Raw genomic sequence first — 22,901 nt, 5'->3', positions numbered from 1 at the left:
TTGTATGCTTTTTGTGTGCTTGCTGTACCGTGTGTCGTGTAACGGAGATGATAATTTCCCTGGTGGAACCTCCTTAATAAGGGGGATTCATAAAATTACCTACATACCTTCATAACTAACTAAATAGATAAGCAAATAGAATACACAAATGAAAATGGAACATCCGTACCATTTAAGTAATGGAAATAAAAACGGGATCTTTACAGTGAAAAATATTTTAGAATTTAAACTCTTTATTTCAGGAAAATATACTCCTTTTTTTGCCAATAACGAAACCGTGACGTAGTAGCCTACGTGGAACATTTTGGTCACATGACCATCCAACTTGGCATGTAAGCGTAGCGTCGACAGTAGCCTTAAAATCAACATGTTAGCAGGCGTAAGTAAAAAATTTTAATATGTATTTTTTAAGAGAAAATCTGTGAATGTGACAAACAGATGAAGTAGAGCCTTTAACCAGCAGATTAAAATAAATAATCAAGCACAAAACATTTCACAGTTGTGATGCTAATGTTGCAAGGTATTGAGTTAGCATGCTAGCTAAAAGCACACAACAAAATGCTTCTAAACCAGTGTTATCTTTAATCTAACGCATTCAAAAACACCCAGCAGGATAGTTTTGTTCTGTTAAATATCTGCAATGTTTTTGTTTTCAACGTGTCCACTTTGTCACCGAGAGCAAGGTAATGGAGTACAGTAGTAATGTTTATGTTCAGCTAGCATTAAGTTAGCGTCGATGTGTCAGCGTTCGTGAAACAGGAGTTATAACACGCAAATAAACCACTGACATTCCGGTCAGTAATGTTACTTGTTAAATGTAGTGTGCCCATGTTTAAATTATGAAAACAAATGTAGGAAAATTACTTAGCAATGAACAGTCGGCAGTCTAACAGAACAGCTGTCAAGTTGATCCGATCGCATGAAATGTCGTTTCTGAACACAGGCAAACATTTTATTTTACCGATTACAAATAATTGCTTGTACGAACATTTTGTAGATTTTTTTAAGCTCTTCTGACCCATGACGACTGAATTAATCCCTAAGGATTTAGCCTTTTCCTTATTCATCCCTCAGGATACTAATGATGAAGACGTTGCTCTGTTTGATTCGGAGGAAGATGCTGGTCAAAGGTCGAGGAAGACGAATATTAAGTAAGTTCACAGATGACCAGTGTCTTTAAAAGTCTCTGCAGTCACAGCAGTGCTGCTACAGTGATTATTTGAGTCTTAAGTTGTTGTTTTTTTAGAGAAATGATGCTTTTATCCAAGGAATATGAACACTTGTGAAACTAACCCATTCTTATGAATATACACTGGAGAGAAAATGATTCCTTCAAGAATCACACGGCTCGTGTAAAATGACTAGGATGGTGTCGCTCAGATGGTGGTGGGAGAAAATAGTCACCATTCTACAGTAGAAAGTCCATGCCAGTATTATGTACTCAGACGAACACCAACAGATGGCCCATTCCCTGGTACATCATGTGTAATGATCCGGAATCAGGATCAACATATGAGCTGCATCTCAGAAACAGGTTTAGACTGGTTACTGTTATCATCAATAGAAGATTACTGCTGGTGGAGGAGACACTCATTCCTGGTTGTCTAAAATACTGTCTTGTTTTTGTTAGTCAAACACTTACAATCATTATATGTTAATAACAAAAAAGGTTGTAGTTTTCGTAGAACAGAAACACACTATGCAAATGAATTGAAATACATGGATTGTATGCAGCACAGTATTGTCTTTTTTCCATTGCTCAACAGTATATTAATCACATTTAAAATTTCGTTACCAGACATCCCGTGGCCTCCTTCTTCCACCTTTTCTTCAGAGTAACTGCCATCCTTGTGTACCTGTTTTGTGAGACTTTCAGTAATAGATTTATTGCCTGCATGGTGACGATAATTCTTCTCCTGTCTTGTGACTTCTGGACGGTAAAGGTGTGGCTTTTTATTTTATTTTTTGTGCACATCACATTTTCTGTGGGAATTCATGACACCATGTTGATTTTAATCGAACTCACTTAATTTGATTTGTCTGTACAGAACATCTCTGGGAGATTAATGGTTGGTCTTAGGTGGTGGAATCAGGTGGATGATGATGGACGCAGCCACTGGGTGTTTGAGTCGAAGAAGGTTAGATGCATGTCAGCTTGTTTCATGCTACTTTCTCTGCTTTTTGTTACAGTAATTGTTCTGCCCCACATGTGGGACATAACCTAAGAAAAACAAGGCTGACCTCTTGTACTGTGTAGCCTCGATAAATCAGCTTGTTTACTGTAAGCAGCCCTTACAGTATTTGCAGCTGTCCTAAGTGTGAGAATATCCTGTTGTCTTCAGAACACTGGGAAGCAACAAGGATCAGAGTCTGAATCCAGAATCTTCTGGCTTGGATTGATTGTTTGTCCAATTCTCTGGATCGTCTTTGCTTTCAGCACCCTCTTTTCCTTCAAGATCAAGTGGGTGGTAAGTTTTTAGTTTTAAAAGGTAACATTATGTTGAATTATAATATTCTTATTAAAATTAATTAAAAAAATACACTGAAATTGTTATTGCATTTTAACAGTCTAAAAAGTTTCCTCCGTGTGCCTTTGTTGGAGGGTATTTTCAGCAGTGTATGAAAAACATAAGTATTTGTGGCATCAAGAAAATGTATGTTGGTCAGTTTAGTCCAAATTGCAGCGTGTGTTTTTGTGGTTGTAAAGAAAGTTAATTGTAGTAGATATATGCTTGTTTTGGCCAACAGGATGTTTTAAAATAAGAAACCTATGACATCATCAGGCTTTTAACTTTTTGATAATGATCTCCTCCTTGCAGCCAGTGGTGATCATGGGAGTGGTATTGCAAGGGGCCAATCTCTATGGTTACGTGCGATGTAAAGTGGGAGGCAAGACCAGTTTAAAGAACATGGCTACAAATTATTTTGGACGACAGTTCCTCAAACAGGTGACAAAGACTTTTATTAAAATACACTGAACTCTGACAGTTTTTTTGTTTCCCAAAATCTCATGTGTGTCATGTTTTTCATCCACAGACGCTGTCCAAAGAAGAGGAATCGTAAAGTGTGACTTTGCAAATTTGATCATTTTTGCATTATTCATGAAGGCATCATCCTTTTTGAAAAGAGAGAAATCTTTTTGCTACATGAATTCTTAAGGTTTTCCGTCTTTTAATTTAAGGTTTGAGTGGAAGTAGATTGCAAAGATGGCTCTTTGTGGTTTTCGACAGAGGTGTCTGAGGTCTGATTTTTATTTTCAATAACTGAAATGGAGCAATAAACCTTCATCCTTTTAACTCCTATTTTATAATAAATGCATGACTGAAAAGGGTGGAGGTGCGTGAAATGTGGAACTGTTTGATGTGTCCTATCCCAGCTCCAAAAAATATCTCCATTTGTTTGTGTTTTCATTTCTTTTTAATTTTAGTCTTTGTCAAATTAAAAACACTTGTTGTTTGTCAGAGGTTGTTTCCTGTGCAAACATTTTGTTTGTATTATAAACAAGGTTGTAAACTAGAGTGTAAATTATTCCAGGAGACTTGTAAATATGTAAGTAATGAAACTACAACATCTTTTATGCTAATACATCTTTAACAAGTTTCTGTTCTGTGGTGTCCTTTTTAAGATTTTTATAGCTATTGTTCACAGTAAAAACGAAGTACAAATGAAATTTGATTATATTAGTTTTCAGATTTTTTTTTTGTAGATAAGTTAAGGATTTTTGGGGACTTTTCATTTAGCAGAAGTGAGACATGAAATGAAATATAAACTAAATATAAAATGTATGAGTTGAGTACAGCTGAGTTGTATTTATACCAGGCCTGTCTAATTCCGCCAGCATTATTTTAAATTTGATTTTTCTGAAATGATATACTACAGCATTAAACTTGTTTTCTTTCATCACTTCCAAATAACACAGTCATTGTCATTCAAGACAAACTGGTCAGATCCAGTTGTAGAATTGGTTATTGGTTATTTTTGGCCTGACAGACTATTTTTTTATTTATTCAGTTCATTTTTCATCTTTCCAAACAATTTATTAAAACATATTTCACTTTCATCAGCAACATCCGAAAAGAAAAAAAAGGTTTAACAGGTAGAAGCCATTGGCTTGTAAGATTCCCGTCCCCTAAATTATCAACAAAACATCTCTGTCATTAGAATATGTAATCAACAAACTCAGACATTAAAAGTCTTCAACCAGCTCATACATTGAATTTTGACAGATGTTCATACCCTTATAAATAGCCAAAGCGATCTCTTCTATTAATGAAACTACTGGTACTGTATTTATTTATGAAAGAAAATAAATCCTGGTTTGAACATTAATAGTATCTACAATACAGTGTTAGAGTGAAATTACATCTCTAAAAAACAAACAGAAAAACCCTTAATTATCCTCTCAGAGGGTATTCTATGTTGAATCATTTATGGATGGGTTCTTCAGAGGACAGCAGCGGCCTCTAGCGACATGTTTATGTTATTGCAGTTTCTCAGCTGTCTGAGAGCTTCGGTTATCTTGGTATGAAAGATGTCACAGTATTTAATGTAAAGTAATTTATATAAGGATTACCATGTTTCTGCAATTCAAAATGGTAAAACATTGTTTATCAACTACAATAAATATTGCGTCAGTGTTCAAGCGAAAGACGCGGAAGTTGTCAAATATGCATTCATACATACCGGAACTCAAGGATAGTTCTGTCAGAATAAGACGATTCAAAGTAATCGACACGCATTACGTTTGGAGATTCATTTGGTTAAGACAACGCATTAATGATTTATTCTCTGAAGTACACAAATATTTCAAAGGCTTGAACGTGTTTGTCAGTGTGTGACTGGTATTTTTGTGCTCTAAAAACATTTGTCCAGGGATAGACTGGTGAACTGATGGATTATTTGTCTTTTTCTTTTGGTTATTTAATAACCGAGATTCATCGCCCATCTGCTTTTATTCTGAAAAGCACACAGGAAATTACTCTGCTCGTTAACCTGTCTGACTTAACATCGCTACGTTTAGCTATCCATCCAACATTAGCTTGTTCCATTGTTGTTGTCATTCCAAAGTGCTATATTCGACCCGTTAATCTCTTCTAATCAACTGGTGGCCGTCCTTTGACGGGAATTACCTCCAAAATGATTCCTACCGAGGACGCGTCCGCCAGGAAGCGGGAGATAGAAGAGAAACTGAAGCAGGTCAGACATGTCTGGAGAGGAAGGAAGCATCACAAAGTAGCATGTTAGAGAAATGCGTATGAAATTGACGTCATGTTCTGTGTAAATTATACATTTTTTAACGTATAAATGGTCATTTCACGCTGACAGTATGAGAGAAGTGAGTCGTTGTGTTTTTGCGTGATGTTACAGGAACAGGAGACGCTGTCATTCATAAGGGAAAACCTGGAGAAGAGCGATCAGCTGACCAAGGGCATGGTACCGTATGATGGAGACAGCAAAATACAAAACCTTAAATAAGCCACAAATAAAGCACATCAAGTCAAATACAGTCTCTAATCCGAAATACTGTTGAACTATTAAGTTAAAAAAAAAAGTCAACTATCCTCTTTTTCCCCAGAAGACATGCTTTCTAATTCATAAACCGTCTGTTAGTTTTGTTTTTTTTCTGCATCTCTGCAGGAGACTGATGTCTGTCTCTCCCTGAAAGGTCTCCATCCTGTCTTCGTTTGAGAGTCGGCTGATGCAGCTGGAGAACTCCATCATCCCGGTCCACAAACAGACCGAGAATCTGCAGCGTCTGCAGGAGAATGTGGACAAAACTCTGTCGTGCATGGATCACGTCATCAGTTACTACCACGTGGCCAAAGACACAGATAGGATCATCAGAGAGGGGTGAGTTTTTGTCCTTTCATTCTCTAAATGTATAAAAAAGTTCATGTGTCATTATTTTGTTCCATCTCCCTCAGGCCGACCGGCAGGCTGGATGAATATTTGGCTTGTATTGCAAAGATTCAGAAAGCTGTGGAATATTTTCAAGATAATAATCCTGATAGCCCTGAGCTCAACACAGTGGTATGGAATTAATTCTCTCTTTATCTTTTAACATTTTTTTTCTGGATGATGTTTACTTGCCTTTTTGAAAGTTTCATGACAAGACCAAGTAAAATTTAATGAGTCAGTCAAAAGCTTCCTTGACTCCCTGAGAAATAATCTGGCATATAACTACATGTAAAAGCCCAAATATTGCTTGTACATGAGGTTTTTGTGCAGATTAAACAAATAGGCTTTAATATTTCAGGTTGTTTAGAGGCGAAGGTAGTTGCTACATGATGTTTTTGCCTTGCTGCAGAAAGCACGCTTTGAGAAGGGCAAAGAGCTGCTGGAAGCTGAGTTCCGCAGCCTCCTGACTCGCTACAGCAAACCTGTTCCCCCCATCCTCATCTTGGATGTCATCACTGTTGACGAAGAGCTCGAGGTCCAGGAGGAGGTGGTCCTCGAACACCTGCCTGAATCCGTGCTTCAAGACATCATCTGCATCGCCGGCTGGCTGGTGGAATATGGACGTAACCAGGGTGTGACCTCTTTCTTTTGTTGACTTCACTTCCTTTTTACGACTCCTTCTTTCCATTCCTCCTCTAAATTTCCTGTTTCCTGCATCTCACAGAGACAGATTGTCCCGAACTAGAGGGAACTGTTTTCAAATGTGATGCTGTGTCTATAATTTAAATTGTAAATTTAAAAAATGCAATAGTTGACTATGCCTTTAATCCATGCTCATTGTCGCAATATAATAATAATTCCTCTCATCTGCTCTCCTGCAGATTTCATGAATGTCTACTTCCAGATCAGGTCTAACCAGCTGGATCGCTCCATCAAAGGCCTGAAGGACCACTTCCGCAAGAACAGTGCCTCCTCTGGGATCCTTTACTCGCCTGCTGTCCAGACCAAACGCAAGGACACCCCCACCAAAAAGGCTCCCAAGAGACCAGGTCAGCAATGACTACGCCTCCTTGAAACAAATCCATTATCCCTGCACTTCAGCAGTCTCTCTGTAATCACATTCCAGTAAACAAGCCCTCTAACAAAGCAGCACGGGTTGAGATAATGTTGGTTATGAAATGATTGCAGCAACTTTCAAAACACTGAAATCCATTCACCACAATAATTAGATGATCATCCAGCCACATTCTGCTTCAAGTATCCTCCACGATCTCTCTTAATTATAACCTCCTTACTGGACTGTACTCAACTACCACTCTACACTGTGTTACCCTGTGATTTAACAGTCAGCTCCATCTAATCCTTCATCCTGTCCTCTTTTATAATCCCTGTATTGTTATCACAGTCTACATCCCAGGTAAACAGAAAGCTCTGGTGTGTGCCTCGTCTTCGCTTCTGTTCGTCTGATGACACTTTTCATGGCAATTGAGCGTCAGCATGTGAAGTACGGCCGTTAGCTAGCGGACCCCTGAAAGGATTTGTTCTCTGGAGAAGACGTGTGGGGCTCTACCTTCATTGTACTGCTAGAGTCAATGGTAGAGACCGAATCCAAGCTCAAATTGTAGTGAATATTGGATTTAATGGGATGCCGATTTTGCTTTGTGTCTGCTGCAAATGAACATGGGCAAATTCACTCCGTTAGCTGTCAGCACGGCGCTAATGATCCAGTGTTTTTCAGCTTGTTGAAACAAGAGTAGCTTTAAATGTGCCACAAGCTTGCTAACGCTCTAACCTCGCTCACACGCCATGGTTTAATCCTGAGAAAATGAATGAATTGTAGATTTGTGTCTAAACCATGTAACAAAAATGTCATAGTGTTGTTGATACTGGATATGTTAATTGTTATAATTGTGATGGCTGTTTATTAATCTGTTTATTCTGTTCTTACATGACCCTGTTTGAGCATGTGTCCCGCTGTGTTTTCATGATGTAGCTGTAGTCGCTCTGTCTCTCACCTGGTCAATCCTGTGGTGTAGCTGTGGCGCTAGGCTATGCCCCCCCCTAAATACACAAACGTCTGCTGCCTGTCTCGGTGGTGGTGTCTGTGTTTCAGTTCCTAGCTCTCTTTTTCTCTTCTTTTTTTCTTCCTTACACTGTTTCTTGGCTGTCTGGACTTCGCTTCCCCCCCCTGGACTCTGTCTCTGTGTTTATGGGACCAGGGACCATTCGCAAGGCTCAGAACCTTCTGAAACAGTACTCACAGCATGGGCTGGATGGGAAAAAGGGGGGTTCTAACCTCACTCCTTTGGAAGGTAAAGCACTTCAGTTTTCCCTCCGGTGTCTGTGTACCCCCCCCTTTGCTGACAGTATACCGGTGAAATGTTGTGCTTCTGTTTTATGTCTCATTCAGAAAAACAGGTGCATTGAAATCTCACCACAGCTTTAAGATCATTCAGATGTCCAGGAAAGTAAAAATCATGTTTAATAAATGCAGGAAGGATTCAGCATAACAGCACTTATTAGAGTTTTATTTCTTTAAATACTACTACTACTAATAATAATAATCCTTTATTGTCCCACAGTGGGGAAATTTGAAATTTGTTAAAGATAGATGATACAAAAAGATGTCTATGAAGTACACTGTAGGTGTTGTGAAAGGCATTCTGGGAAATGAAGGAAAGGAGATTTGGACAGTCTGTCCACAGAAGTCGACCTTTGTTGGGCCCTGAATAAAAAGCTGTTGTGATGTTTTACTGGAGCCTGATTTCTCTCATGTATCTGAAACACACCCTGTCTAACATTGGTAGAAGTCTCACACACACACACACACACACACGCACACACACAGCAAAACCTCTTTGGACACTTTTTCGCTCCCCTCCCCTCACTTTACTTAAGCGGGTGTCTCCTGCTTCCTCCCCCCTTGCTGGATGCTTGGTGAAGGTGGTTGGTGCAGATGTTTCAGGTTCAGGTTTACCCTGCTCCCCCCTTCCCCTTCCCCTTCCCCTTCCCCCTTGGCTTAGTCACAACCCTTGTGGTCTGACTAGGCCTGTGTTCCTGCTGCCCCCCCCACCACCACCCCCACCTCACCCACCAGGTTACGATCATGACCTGCGGGTCAAACACCTCTCTGACGCCCTGACCGAGAAGCACGGGGCCGCCTCAGGTGAGTGACAGGAACACGTGGGAAACGGAAGGAACAAAACAGGCTGATAGAACACCGCACCCACTGCAGATTCTATGATGTCATTTTCTTAAGTACAGTCACAGCCTGTAGCCTCAAAACCATTTGAAAACATACAGCTACTCAGTAGCTTCTTTATATCGACCAGCCAGAGCCCATGTCTTTATGTGAACTTTTGCTTTTTGTTTCACGGCTGACTGGATCTTTGCTCATGTATCTCAGGAAAGGATGATGTGCTGGACATCGAGATTGACTCCTACATCCACTGCATCAGCGCCTTTGTCAAGCTGGCCCAGAGCGAGTACGCCCTCCTGACAGAAATCATCCCTGAACACCACCAGAAGAAGACGTTCGACTCTCTCATTCAGGTCAGAACCTACCTCAGTGACTTCTTATCGGAGGTTGCACCAAGAAGTAGATGTTGCATCCTCCTCCTTTTCTTATGGTGGTGTGGTGTCTCCATTATGTAGTCTACTTCCTGTATCCTCTGTGGTCCACAGGAGGCTTTGGACAACCTGATGCTGGAGGGAGACAACATCGTGTCTGCAGCTCGCAGAGCCATAATGCGCCACGACTACTCGGCCGTCCTCACCATCTTCCCCATTCTCAGACATCTGAAAATGTATAAGTCTGAGTTCGACTCAACACTGCAGGTCTTAACGACTTCAGTCTTGGCTTTTGTACTGCATGAACATGCTGCGTAGAAAATCCTTTAAGCTACGAACTGTTTGACTTTGTCTGCAGGGAACAGCAGCGAGCACCAAGAACAAGCTACCGACACTCATCACCTCTATGGAGACTATCGGCGCCAAAGCTCTGGAGGAGTTTGCAGACAGCATCAAGGCAACATGTTCACATTTTTCATCTCTGTCTATGATCATTTCTTCATTAGCTGGCTAAATTTTCTCTCTCTTACCACAGAATGATCCTGATAAAGAGTACAACATGCCCAAAGATGGGACAGTCCATGAACTCACCAGCAACGTAAGCTAATGCTCACACATCTCCGTTGCATAAAGGCTGTCTGCACTTCAAGGTTAACACCTTCCCAGGACCTAGTTTTTTTTCTGATCTTCATGGAAACAGCTGGCAATGTCAGGTGGAGCACCTTTTGTTTAATCAATGAGTGTAAATGAAGCTTGCCTTCATCTCCTGCAGGCCATCCTCTTCTTGCAGCAGCTGCTAGACTTTCATGAGACGGCCGGAGCCATGCTGGCCTCACAAGGTAGAGCCACACCAACACCCGCCTGTCGTTCGTCCTTTTTTTAGACTTCTTGCTGCCTTGCTAGCATGCTAAGATGCTGCTTCCTGTAGTGGAGCAGCGGTCCTATGAATTTAACTTAATGTCTTAATGTCTAAAACTATCTAGATGGATAGAAAGCCCTGCAGGTAAGAAGATAAATACGTGTTTTTGATGTCGAAGGAAGTGTTTGATTTTGAATTGATTCGACGAGGGAATGTGTCACTGCAGAGACATTCAGACTGAATACTGTGTTTGTGCATGACGTGACCTTATCAGAGGGTTACTGATTCTGAAGCATGAGGCAGACACATGGTCTTTTAACAGCAATACGTGATCAGACAGATCCCCCCTCAGTTGTATTCTCGAGCTGTATTTCCCAGCAGCACTGATCCAACACTCCCAGGTTTCCTCCTGCCTCTCATTCTCTTTCTATGCACCTTTATTCCTTCTTCCTTTCCTTGTTCTTGCCTCTTGCAACATTATTTGTCTCTTCTAAAAGGGAGCCTCTGTGTTGATATTTAAGGTAAATTTTAATCCAACCCTCAGTCATTTGAGGTTGTCTGTGGGTCTCTGGCTCCGTCCTGTCCCATTAATCGCAGCTTTGCTTTCCCTCTTTTTCATTCCCCGGCTCTTTTCCCTCAACCCCTTCCTGCCTTGGCTGATGACTGTTTGCTTACTCTGCACTAACAGATCTTTTCTAACCTTTTTGCACTTGTGCCTCTTTTTTCCCCTCTTTTCTCTGTCTTGCCTTGGCTCGGCCATTTTAGTACTGGGGGACACTTACAATATACCTTTAGACCCCCGAGGTAAGCAAAAAAGACCATGTGGAGGTCCCTGATGTGCAGAGGTAGAAGTACTGTGATCTTTATTGTTCAAGTAAATGCAGCGGTACTTTAGTGAAAAGTACTCTGATACAAGTAAAACCCCTTCATTCAAAGTCTTACACTAGTAAAAATACACAACCATAAGCAGTAACTTAAATTAAAATACCCATGTTCAGAATGGATCTATTCAAGGTGTTGCAAATGATTTATCTGTCTATTTTGGCGCTGAAACATTTTGCATTTTCAGCAGAGGTGAGTTCATCAGCGAGCAGCTACACCTCCGAGTTCAACAAAAGGCTCCTCAGTACTTATATATGTAAGTATCGAGGAAAGAGCCCTTCGGAGTGAAATGACCCGTTTTTATTTTGGAAACTGATGCACAAGTCTTTTCCCCACTCAGGTAAGGTCCTAGGGAACCTGCAGCTGAACCTGCTCAGCAAGTCCAAAGTGTACGAGGATCCGGCCCTGAGCGCCATCTTTCTGCACAACAACTACAACTACATCCTCAAGTCGCTGGAGAAGTGAGTGGTTTTTCTTTTCGGAGGTTGTAGTACCGTGAGTACGAGAGTAATTTGTTCCGTTGAGCTTGTAAATCAAACAACTTGCAACTCAAACAAATGTTCCCCATTTTAAAATTACTAAAATTATTTTGCTTCCAGCCTCGTGAAAAATCCCCAAACCCCTCTAAATTATTACCTTTTTAATTTTATTTTGTATGTTTGAAGGGAAATCAAGAGCACACTAGTTATTCGTCAATCAAACACATGCATTTATTAGTGTGTACAGGCCTCTGTAACACACACACACACACACACACACACACACACACACACACACACCGCTGGAGTGTGATCTACAGGAAGTGGACATGACAGAAGTTTAGAAGAGCCTTTATGTGAAATGTTTTCTGAAATGTGTCCAGGTCTGAGTTGATCCAGCTGGTGACGGTGACCCAGAAGAAGGCTGAAGGTTTGTACAGAGAGCTGATAGAGCAGCAGATCCACATGTACGAGAGCAGGTAAATGCATTTGAAGCAGTTACATCGTGTCGTTCACCGCTCGTTCTGACCTGATGTATGGAAACCTGTTGCAGCTGGCAGAAAGTCACAGAGCACCTGACAGACAGGAACATGCCCGTCTTCCAACCTGGCACCAAGGTCAGAACTTTTTTTTACCTGTCTGGGAAAAGCAAAGGGTTTGATCACAAGTGTCAACTTTAACATACCCATATAAACTTTGTGGCACTGGAGAAAAGATGATACTGTGTCGGCCCAGCCCAGTGAGCCCAGTTAGTCTCCTGTTAATTAATTCATTTAAAGATAAATAGTATCATCAAGGAATTAATTGTTTGATGCTTCAATGGGAAATAAAAACCACAGATTAAACTCTAAATGATATTCCCAAGTGCAGAAGAAAAGTATTTCTACATATATAATCTAAAAATAAGAATACAATAAATAATAAGAACAAATCCACTTGGACATTAAGTTTAAAAAGACAAAAAGATTTATTCCAAAATTAAATTATTGTATTAATATTTCTGTCAATCTCATTGGTTAGAGACCTGCACAAAGACTTTGTTACATTCAGTTTATTGAATTATACACTCACTATTTCATTCTGTTTTTGGATTAATTTTCATGACTCCTTTTTAATTCCTGTTATTTCCAATTGAAATATAGAATGATAAATTAGATAGTGCTGACTATTTACACCCAATTGAATACATTAACTTGTAACCAATATGTATTAATGCCAATTTTTATTGCACATAAAAATATACATAGCAGTCATTTATTATCATTTAAGATAATCTTATGAATTCAAATCCATTTTGTTACTGCATTTCTACAGCTGAAAGACAAAGAGCGACAAGTGATTAAAGACAAGTTCAAGGTGAGGTCAGACATCACCAATGTACCAAATCCTGTGAAAAATTCACACCCCCAGTGAACGAAAAGAACAAACCGTGGGTTCCTGTTGCTGATCTGAACTCCTTTCCTCTCAGGGTTTTAACGACGGCTTGGAAGAGTTGTGTAAGATCCAGAAGGGTTGGGCCATCCCTGACAAAGAGCAGCGAGACTTCATCCGTCAGGCTCAGAAGAAAGTGGTGTCCGACGCTTACAGGGCTTTTTTGCAGAGGTTAGAGAAACACAACTGGAAAAAAAGAAAGAAATCCTTCCGTCAGGAGTTTGAACATCACGTTCCTATTGTGGGTCTGACTTGTTTTCCATTTATCTCTCCTCTTTGGCTCAGATGTGCCAACATCTCCTTCACCAAGAACCCCGAAAAGTATCATAAGTACAGACCGGAGGAAGTAGAGGAGATGATCGAGAGGCTGTTCGACACGTCCGCCTGAGCTGCGGCTCAAGCAGAGACACACACAAGCTCCCGTCTACACTACCGTCACCCTCTGTGTGTCCGATGAATGTTTTGTACAAAGATATCAACCTGATGTATTTATACAATTTAGCTGTTCCAGGTTAACATTTCCAACAAATAAAGGGAACTCCAACTTGATGCTGTGTGTAATTAGTTTTGTCAATGACACAACAGAACAGCAAGTGATTATATAGATGGCTGCCTAATGTGAAGGGTACCAAAAAGTTCTTACTATAATTTCTGCTGTTTAACATTGTTGTTGTTGGTACTGTGGATTTGGACGTGTAGGAGAAGGTTGTACCAGCAAAGGATTACACATCGCATTACAGATTAATTTTAAATTCTGTGACACTGTGAGTCAAATACAATCAGCAAAATTACGCTGCGGTTTTCAGTGATGACCACTTATCACACAGCAGGTTTTCAGAAGTTAAAATGACCACAGACAGTATTTAGGCTTCTTGAGGTATCTATATGATTAATTTGTTAAACTAACAAACCTACTGATGATAAAATACATTCCTCCAAATGGAGGAACCAGAGTCAAGACATTCCAGCTTTTTTCATGTTGATGTCTCCAGACTGCTGACTGTTCAAAGCCTGGATATCGTGCGCATCGTTGACCTCCTTCCTCTTCCACCTCTGCAAGCAGCTAGAGACATTCTTGAATCCTTCACGGAAGTACTTGGGGACTAGGGTGTTGACTATGGGGTAGAGGCAGGGGTTGGAGTAAACCACCAGGTGGGAAAGGATGAGGAGGACAAAGGTCACGTGATTTAGGGAAAAGCGCCTAAACCACACCCGTAGCATGATCCGGAGATGGGGCCTGGATTCGGACGCGTCCTCAACGGGATCCACCTTGATCCAGAGGTAGCGGACGGCGAGGGTGTGGTTGAGGCCGAGCACCAGAACGCAGACGCGATAGCTGAAGATAAAGGTGCACAAGCCCATTATTACGCACAGCTGAGAATCCCAGGTAAGCCATGTCCATCTGTGCGTAATAGCCAAGATACGGTCCAGAGAAAACGAGCGCCAATACCCAAATTAGGCAGATAAAGGTGAGTGTGTTTTTTGGAGCGGAGTGGGTACCAAATGGCTAAATACCTGTAAGATGATAAAGTGCAAAATTTTGCACACTGCAGGTCCGAACACCCATTCATCCATAGCGTAGATAGCTTGAAAGGGCGCGCAGAAGACGATGAATACATTCGTTTTCGTGTTCATCTGTCCGTTGCGCAGCAGAGCCGCCAGGACCAGAGAGTTTCCCACGGTGCCGACGAGAAAAAGGACCGAAAAATCGACAGAAACTACAACGGATTCTCTCCAAGAGGCCGAGTTCACAGAGGATGGATACACATTTCTTTCTGTACCCGAATGGCTCGTGGAGACGCGCGATTCTTGTGCGCACAGCATCCATTCCGAGACAAATGTGGGTTTCTGTATTCCGATTATACCCCCGACCCCCCCCCCCCCCATATGATAAGGAAAATTGCTGTTTTTGAAGAGTCAGCGGGACCTGCTCCACTTCCTCAGTATATAGCTTTAGTGATAAGGAATTTTTATCATACGCTTTTAAAAAAGGTAATTTTGCTCCTATCAGTGGATCCACTCCAATATTTGACGGGAACCTCCTTAAGACACACACACACACACACACACAAACACACACACACACACACACACACACACACACACACACACACACACACACACACACACACACACACACACACACACCTTCCGTGCTCTAAATATAACAGGTTGCTTATTTCATCCATCAGGATGTGGACGCTTCAGTCCTTCTGTTTCCTCCTCTGGGAATCTAAATCACTCTGCAATCAAACATCCTGCAAACCCGAGAAAGTTCAACGAGTCTAAAGACGGTTCATAGTCTGACTTCTTTACAGCACGCCATGAACCTGACACGGCTCCTGTCCACCAGTAGAGGACAGCAGAAGCCCGATGAATGACTTGACTGAAACCACCGTCTGACTTTATGCTGTGACCCAAAACACAAAGAGAATTCATCTGGGATGTTACCTCTGATGTTGCGAAGATTTCAGTTCATGTTTACATGTTTTCCATATATCTGTCCTGCTGGAGTTGGAGTACAGTAACGACTGACTTACGACAACCTCCCATTTGGAAATGGTTTTTTGAAGCTGCTGAAAAGTAAGAAATGACACAAAATTAAAATTACGACCAGCTTGCAGGTGCTGAAGCATTGCAGGCATTAACCAGTAATTCAACAATATATATTTTTAGGCACCTGGAAACACCAGAAGTCAATTTGAGATGGAATTCATGACTCTCCTGGTTCATACACACAAGGTAATGCTTAAAGTTATCAGATCAAGACTAACCTGAGTCATGTTTCAGATACCGTCTGCTGCTCTGGCCACCATAAGGAAAAGAACGGGAGCCCCTCGAGCAGGAAATGACATCATCCGTGTGTGTGTGTGTGTGTGTGATCATTGACTGGGCAGAGCAGGAATGCTGAAGGCAGTCTGCAGGGTGAGAGTGGTAAGCACACGCCAGACGGCTGGTGACCAAACGTGGGACTATTTCATCTTGATTTAGAAGAAATCATTAGTTCGCTTGCACCTGGCAGGTGAGGCCAAAGAGCTCCGGGAACAAAATGAACAACATGGGTGCGTTTCATGCACCGTTATCTGCAATGGGACGGCTGCAGCGGATGCATAATTACAGAAGCAACCTAAAGTATCACATGGAAGTTGAAATGTCACCACAGAGCACAAATATTAAAAGGAGAAGTTGGATTGATTGGATGCTGGGAACCAAAGGGTACAATTATAGCTAATCATTTGGTGCTTGAAGATATGAATGGCTGTGGCGCTCATTCTGTGTTTCCTATGGGCCACAACCCACACATCATGATTCCCTCATTAAGTATGACTCCAACCCACAAGTGTCAACACTTGCAGCGAGGCGGATCGGGAAGCAGTGACCTCAAAACATCTGCTCTTTACAACGACATGTCGTACTGTTCATCTGCTCATACAACCAAAAAAACAAAACAACAACAACAACAAAATCTTGACAAAACTCCACAGTGTAAACAGCAGATAAATCTCCTGTTAACGGACATATTGGAGCACTTCCTCACACACACACACACACACACACACACACACACACACACACACATACAAAGCCCTTCTAATCCTCTCAACTCCCTGCTGCCATGCCTCACTGATAGTCCCACACTTTATAAATAGCGTACATTTTTAATATGCGCCTGTGTCCAGTGGATAACGTCAGCGCTTTGGGAGAACGGCTCAAGGAGTGTTTCATTATAAACCTGTACCATTAAAATTTGCTGGCTTGGTCTGGATTTTGGCTCTCACGTCCCCTCTCAAACTTTTTATGAGGCCAGTTATGATCCTAAATCGATGAAGGAAACTGAGGTGGAGGAATTGGGTAAGGTAAGCCTGCCATGATCTCACGGTCAGGGGTAGTGGTGTTGGTTGGCACTCTCATCTACACATTATTCAGCTTCACAGGTTGATGCTTCATCCACAGGTACACTGCATCTGTTAATCACACAGATAGTGTGATTAACAGGTTTTGTTATTTGCTTGAGGCAAGTAGTCATTTTACACTTTACCATGTGAAAAAGTAAATTAAAAAGTGCTGCATAAGCATTGTGAGTAAATATATTTAAAGTATTGTATGTGGGTATTACACACTACATTGCCTAAAAAATCCATTTACGTGATTATTTTTTGTACATAAAACATCATTAAACAACACATTGGGAGAATTTTATGTTAAATAATGCATGATAGGATTTGTATGATCTTCATTTGTAAAGGAAATCATAACTTGCAGCTGTCAAATATATATAGGCTGTTACAAATAAAGCACACATTTCTTGAATTGTAAAATTGTTCTCAAGCTGCCCACAAGAGCTTGCAGTCCATACCACTACTCCAGTAAACATGTTTTCCACCAACGATGAAGTTACTGATGACGATCGCCTTGAATTTGAGGTCGTTCTCCGGTTATGCCAAGTCGGGACACACGTTTGCAGGTGGAATTAGTTACACGGGGAATTAATTATGAACAAACGTTTACGTAATAGTTTAACCTTTAAGGATTAACACGACCTGAACAATGAAAATCTACGCCAACAAGTCCAACACTGAACAAACAGAGAAACCCTGAAAGTCTAGAGACATCTTTTAAATCCTTGCTGTCCTAAAACTTGCAGTCAAAACCGAACCCTTAATGTGATGTAACAAGGAAACACATGTGCAGTCTGATCAGGGTCAAAGGTCACAAAGGTCAAGCGTCGAGGCATGCAGGTGGCTCGGAGAGCTGTGAGAGGAAGTGAAAAGGGAAAAGCAAAGACAGAGAAAACTGTGAGAGAACCACAATCACGCAAACTGTGTGGTTTGCTGCTTCTTGCCAAGACCTCTCACTCTCTGCGTCCCAGACTTTCTCTCTGAGTTATCCAATCCCCCTGTCATCTCCACTGGCTGCCCTCCCTTTTCCCACTCTCAACCCTTACACAAGTGGTTTGAATAAGAAGTCTGCATGACTGGGCTGGGGCTACAGATGAAATCCTGAGGAGTGATAGTTTACTTAGCCTAAATACCCTCGATTAGACAAATTGAAACATTGTTGTTATGCGGTGGAAACTCAAGGACCTATTGGCCCAGTCTGTTCAACCCGTTCCGGAAAAGGCAGCGCTCGCGGACTTTCGTCATGCGAAAACCGCAAGAACCGGTCAAGTGGAAAAAAACAAAACCGAAAAGCTAGAACAATATAAGCTAAAATTCTCCACCAAAACAGACCTTGTAAAATAGAAAATGAATATTGTCACATAGAGACGATTCACAAAGGAGGCAGGCACACGCGACTCGGGCTTCTGTAACTTCTGAAAAACACGTCCGACCACAAACCTTCTGTCTTGACTTATGGTATGCCTCATGATGTCACATTTTCCTCTCATTTTGATCGTCTCCAGGATGAGAAACAGAGGCCACATCAGCGTGCTACTCTAAAATGATCGCAACCTACTCCCCTCTAGGAAATAGAGTAGAAATCAATCATAGCGCCAAATCGAGTTTAAGAATGGCTCCACTTCCGATTCCCACAGTGTTTAAAGCACAACCAACTTTTTAAAAGCTACCTCCCATTAAAAAGCTGTCATTTGTAAGGCCGTGGAGACCTCTTTATTCCAGCTACCTAAATGTTACAGCACACACATGTACTCCACATGCATACGGTTAATAGCATTGCACCAAAGCTATTCTACCAGACTGGAGCTAGACAGCAGTGGGGACTTGTAAAAACGGGTGGTAGCATGCTTGACCTGTCGGTGCTGGATTGTGCAGACTAGTGTCAGCAGTCCCCGGCTGGACTGGGAAAAAATGATTTAGCAACTGGGACGTTTTGCATCTGTCTGACCCCAAACATCATCAATATTGGAAGTGCTAACAAGTACAAGCCAAATCTTTTACCATGGCATCGTTTTGGGAGTTACTGCGTGTCACACGCAAACAGGTTTATATGATGGGTGGAGTTAACTATTATACCAAAACGCCACAATCATATTGAAATGTCTTACAGGATAAGAAAGGAGGAAGATTATTCTGAAAAGTTTGTTTAAACATGTAATTTTTTTGACTTACACCACGTTATTAAGATGCAGGTCTTTTAATGAACTTGAGAGCAATTAAAAATAAAAAGGCCACTGAACTTGTGTTGTTCTCTTTGGTTTTGTAGCAATCATTAGAGCAGAATGCATAGTAATCATTAATTCTGTGGGCCCCCTCTTAATTTTTTTCACACGGGCAACAATTTCCCTTGCAGAACAAAGGAAAGAGACTCATATCCACATTCATTACACCAGTTTTCTTCACCTCAGGGTGGTTTTGGATCGGCCTGGAATTATATGGCTTTCATTTTTGTGCAATTAGATCATTAGGTCCTTTTTGACCACCTCCTCTTGGAGTGCGTCTGTTGCAAATGGGGTCATTCACAATTTGAAAAAGATTGGAGGACGCTGAGGAATAACCTAAAAGCAGCCTGTCGTGCAAGTGAGCATTTCCAGCTCTTGATGACGTGAGCACAGGTGTGTTTTCACAGTTACAGAAATTAGACGAGATGCATATGCGGCCTTATCTATGCAGATAATAAATGTGATCAGATCAAACTAGAGTTGTCCGACTGAACTCATAAATGCACAATAACTATTTCAGCCCTCATATTTTTTCCTGGTAATAGCGTAACTGCATTTGTCAGCCAGAGAAATTTATTCGAACTCCACCTTGGGTTTTCCTTTCATCCAGCCAGTCACAGCCCTTACATTTTCAAAGCATCTGGCATTGAGACAAAGCTCTTCCTATGTGTGTGTGATCAGTATTGAGAAAGTTCAGTGCAGTAACACAGAGGGCAGCCAGAACTAAAGGAGCAGAAGAGTTTTTGAGAGAGGATTTCGTGTGGACTCTGCAACATCTTTTTCAAGCGCCGAAACCACAAGACCTGGAGAGAACAGGCTCTGTTTTCTCTTGACGTCAGAGTAGCATGCAGTAAACCTCATATCACCGTGGTGGACCGATCAGTCTCTCATCTCATTATTACCCTCCAAGAGTTTATGATACACTGGAGCTTGATGATGTGCTATCAAGTGTTTGCTTGCATGCATGTATTATTTGTGCCCATTCAGCTCCAGATTCTAGTGGCAGGGAAAGGACTGACCTGAATGAACCTCACGTTTCCTGTTTTACCCATGAAATTATTTTCCAGCCTATGAATACATTTTGGTTTCAAAATGAAAACTAAAGCCAAGTTATTTCATTGAGCTCACACACACTGAAATAACTTGAGTCTCCTCCCTACAAGAAAGACTCTTATATTACTACATATTACTACACATTTTAGGTTTTGGTCTGGTAAAGGTAAGTAGGTCCTGCAGCTCTTGTTGTACTTTGAAATCAAAGGTGGGTTTCATGAAATGCGTTTTTAGTCGAAAACTATCTCATATGTCAGTTGCATTAAAATGATCCCTCTCTGGTCTCTGGTTAAGAATATAGAGTCAAACAATGCCGCTGCAAGGGCCAATGTTTTCATTTACTCCACCAAATTACTAATGTGTCACTAATGGCCCCGCTGGATGCTTAATATTTGTAATGCAGAGGCTGGTAATGTATTGATCCAACTTCCAAAGCAAATTTTTCTGGTTGCTAATAATGTCATCACTAAAGCTCCGCAAGGACGTGTAAACTCAGTGAACTCTGAGTTCAAAGCCAGAGCAAGCTTGCAAACCCGATATGTAGCAGCTGACTTAACACTGGCATTGTCCACTACCTGAATTTGCCGCCTATAAGAGCTTTATAATCCTCTGCAGATGCTTGTCTGATCAGCCTCCCAGTTTGTCCCATTCCAGAGGCCGAAAGAAGTAAAGAGGCGCTCTACCACGAGAGGCAGGCAGATTTTCCACTCATTTAATGAGAATCACAGACAGTAGAGGAAATGTGCAGAGTATTTATAGAAAAACGGAAGGAACGCAAGCCCCTTAATTGTGCTTAGTCTATTTCTCTCCTACAGAACCTACTCACCACTGCTATTCCTGAGTTTCTCCATGGACTTAAAACATGTGGTGTGAAAAGAAAGGAAATGGGACAGTAAGGGAGAAAACACCAGATTTTTTGTTTTTTTTCCCTGTGAGTTATTCATGAATGGAGTTGAGGGATGTTTTATTCATTTCTTGAGGACAGAAGAAACTTTCAACAGTAGATTCTCATTTTTTCATCCCTTGTATGTCTAAATAAAAATTCTAAATATATTTTCCCTTTTAGTAAATATAAATAACAACAATGGTCCATTGCTTTAGCTATTTACTCAATTCCAACAGCATTTTTTTCCCTGCTGGAAATGCGCTAATGCTAACAGCCAGGTCAACCTGCATACTTGCAGGCTGGTTACCTGCATATGTTTAATGACTGTTACATATAGAATTTCCTTTTTTCATTGTTTACAATACTTTAAACCAGTTTTGAATTCATGCACATAGGTATTGTGTCAATGCAATACCAACGGCTCTCGAGGACATTGATATTGTGTTATCGATTTATTACCAAAAAGACTGGGAAGCAATATTTTGTTTGAAAAGTTGCTGTGGTTACAGCTGGACTATTTTTTTGTTCATTTTCTATCAACCCCTGATGCTCATCTGTAAGCTTGCCTAAATTTTTAGACAGAATTCCTTTCTTTTCTGACATTTTTCCTTTAATGTACTGTACCACAATCAGACTTCTGCATAGAGATTTATTTTTCTCAATACGTGCAAGTGTCAGGGGCTAGCTACAACAACACCTAAATTAAATTAAGAAAGAGCTTTCAGCAGAAAACAACATTCCAAATGCATCCACCACAAATGGCAACTCAATCAAAAATGTCCTTTAAGTTAAATCCAAACACGTTTATTCAGTGGATGACTTCATGAGAACATATATTTTTATTTCCATTGCAAGAGTTTTCCATGTTTCCTTTTTTTCCTCTCAGGAGGTAATCACTTTGACGTGGAGGTCAGGTAAAAACAGCCTTGTTTTCCAATCCAGAAGCTTAGGGTTGCTATGTCTTAAATGCAGTACATTGTACATGTCTACACAAATCACATCCTGTGAGGGTTAACCTCAAAGCAAACTCCCAATGGAGATTAATTCACCATCCTAACCCAAATCCACACACGACCCCTTTTCTTTCTCTGATTTTAGGAAAAACTAAGAAGCGTGATGAGCAAATAGCCTTAATGAAATGCACACTCTTTCCTTGGTGCAGTAAATCACTTGCAGCGTGACTCTGTGTTTATGTCATGTTTGTCCTTTGTTGTCACTAAAACACTGTCCCCACCACCGGCACTGTTTTTGCAAGGTGCACTCAGGAAAGAGGCTTTTCCACTTCAAAGTAGATTCTTAGCAAAAACTAACCAAGAAGAGTCACAAAGTGGAACCTGACTTATCTAAATTCAGCGATTAAATACACAAAACAAGGCTTCATAATAAGTTGAATTAGGTGGATAATACATCACAGGGATGAGCAGCATGGAAAATAAGTGTAATCTACTTCAGTGAAAAACACTCCCAAACACACGAGCGTAACACAAGAGCATGTGCTGTCAACGTTATGTCATTTTGCATGCAACCAGATGCTCAAAGCGCACACATCTGTGAGTCTAGGTTTGGTGGTGTAAAAACACCCAAACATCGTCTACACGACTGTTTGGATTTCTCCGTAATGAGGTATGATGATAGATTGAGCTAGCGAGGACTGACTAAAGGATATTTAATATTGACCAATGAGAACTCTATTTTTGGATTGTCATTACAAAAGTCCTGTTC

General features: G+C 41.0%; 2 protein-coding genes and 1 long non-coding RNA gene across 16 annotated transcripts; 2 read left to right on the top strand and 1 right to left on the bottom strand.

Annotated features, from left to right (window-relative positions):
* Positions 1-294: 294 nt before the first annotated feature.
* On the top strand, positions 295-4,190 carry tvp23b (trans-golgi network vesicle protein 23 homolog B (S. cerevisiae)). The gene is made up of 7 exons (XM_068305017.1): positions 295-379; positions 1,075-1,151; positions 1,799-1,943; positions 2,049-2,138; positions 2,343-2,468; positions 2,820-2,948; positions 3,037-4,190. Exons 1-7 carry the CDS (start codon positions 368-370, stop codon positions 3,061-3,063), a joined length of 606 nt encoding a protein of 201 aa, XP_068161118.1. The 5' UTR covers positions 295-367; the 3' UTR covers positions 3,064-4,190.
* Positions 4,191-4,987: 797 nt separating this feature from the next.
* Positions 4,988-13,662, top strand: exoc7 (exocyst complex component 7). Of its 13 annotated transcripts, none has more exons than XM_068305003.1 (21): positions 4,988-5,196; positions 5,368-5,433; positions 5,666-5,850; positions 5,925-6,030; positions 6,308-6,530; positions 6,780-6,947; positions 7,304-7,315; positions 8,118-8,210; positions 8,996-9,064; positions 9,305-9,450; positions 9,583-9,735; positions 9,827-9,925; positions 10,004-10,066; positions 10,241-10,307; positions 11,397-11,465; positions 11,550-11,670; positions 12,072-12,167; positions 12,242-12,305; positions 13,003-13,044; positions 13,157-13,290; positions 13,405-13,662. In XM_068305003.1, the coding sequence occupies exons 1-21, from the start codon at positions 5,137-5,139 to the stop codon at positions 13,505-13,507; spliced, it is 2,139 nt and encodes a 712-aa protein (XP_068161104.1). In that variant the 5' UTR covers positions 4,988-5,136; the 3' UTR covers positions 13,508-13,662. The 13 variants fall into 13 exon arrangements, with proteins under 13 accessions (XP_068161104.1, XP_068161106.1, XP_068161105.1 ...); XM_068305004.1 differs by having other exon boundaries at positions 4,989-5,196; positions 11,400-11,465; XM_068305005.1 differs by lacking the exon at positions 7,304-7,315.
* On the bottom strand, positions 12,190-15,992 carry LOC137588149 (uncharacterized). Of its 2 annotated transcripts, none has more exons than XR_011034026.1 (4): positions 15,894-15,992; positions 15,571-15,692; positions 13,117-13,305; positions 12,190-12,327 (listed from the first exon to the last, which is right to left on the bottom strand). It is a non-coding gene; the product is annotated as an uncharacterized lncRNA (long non-coding RNA). The 2 variants fall into 2 exon arrangements; XR_011034025.1 differs by having other exon boundaries at positions 15,571-15,695; positions 15,894-15,944.
* Positions 15,993-22,901: the final 6,909 nt, after the last annotated feature.

The sequence above is a fragment of the Antennarius striatus genome, chromosome 21 (genome assembly GCF_040054535.1).
Source record: "Antennarius striatus isolate MH-2024 chromosome 21, ASM4005453v1, whole genome shotgun sequence".
In the NCBI taxonomy this organism is placed as follows: domain Eukaryota; kingdom Metazoa; phylum Chordata; class Actinopteri; order Lophiiformes; family Antennariidae; genus Antennarius; species Antennarius striatus.
This window is presented reverse-complemented; position numbering and strand designations above follow the sequence as displayed.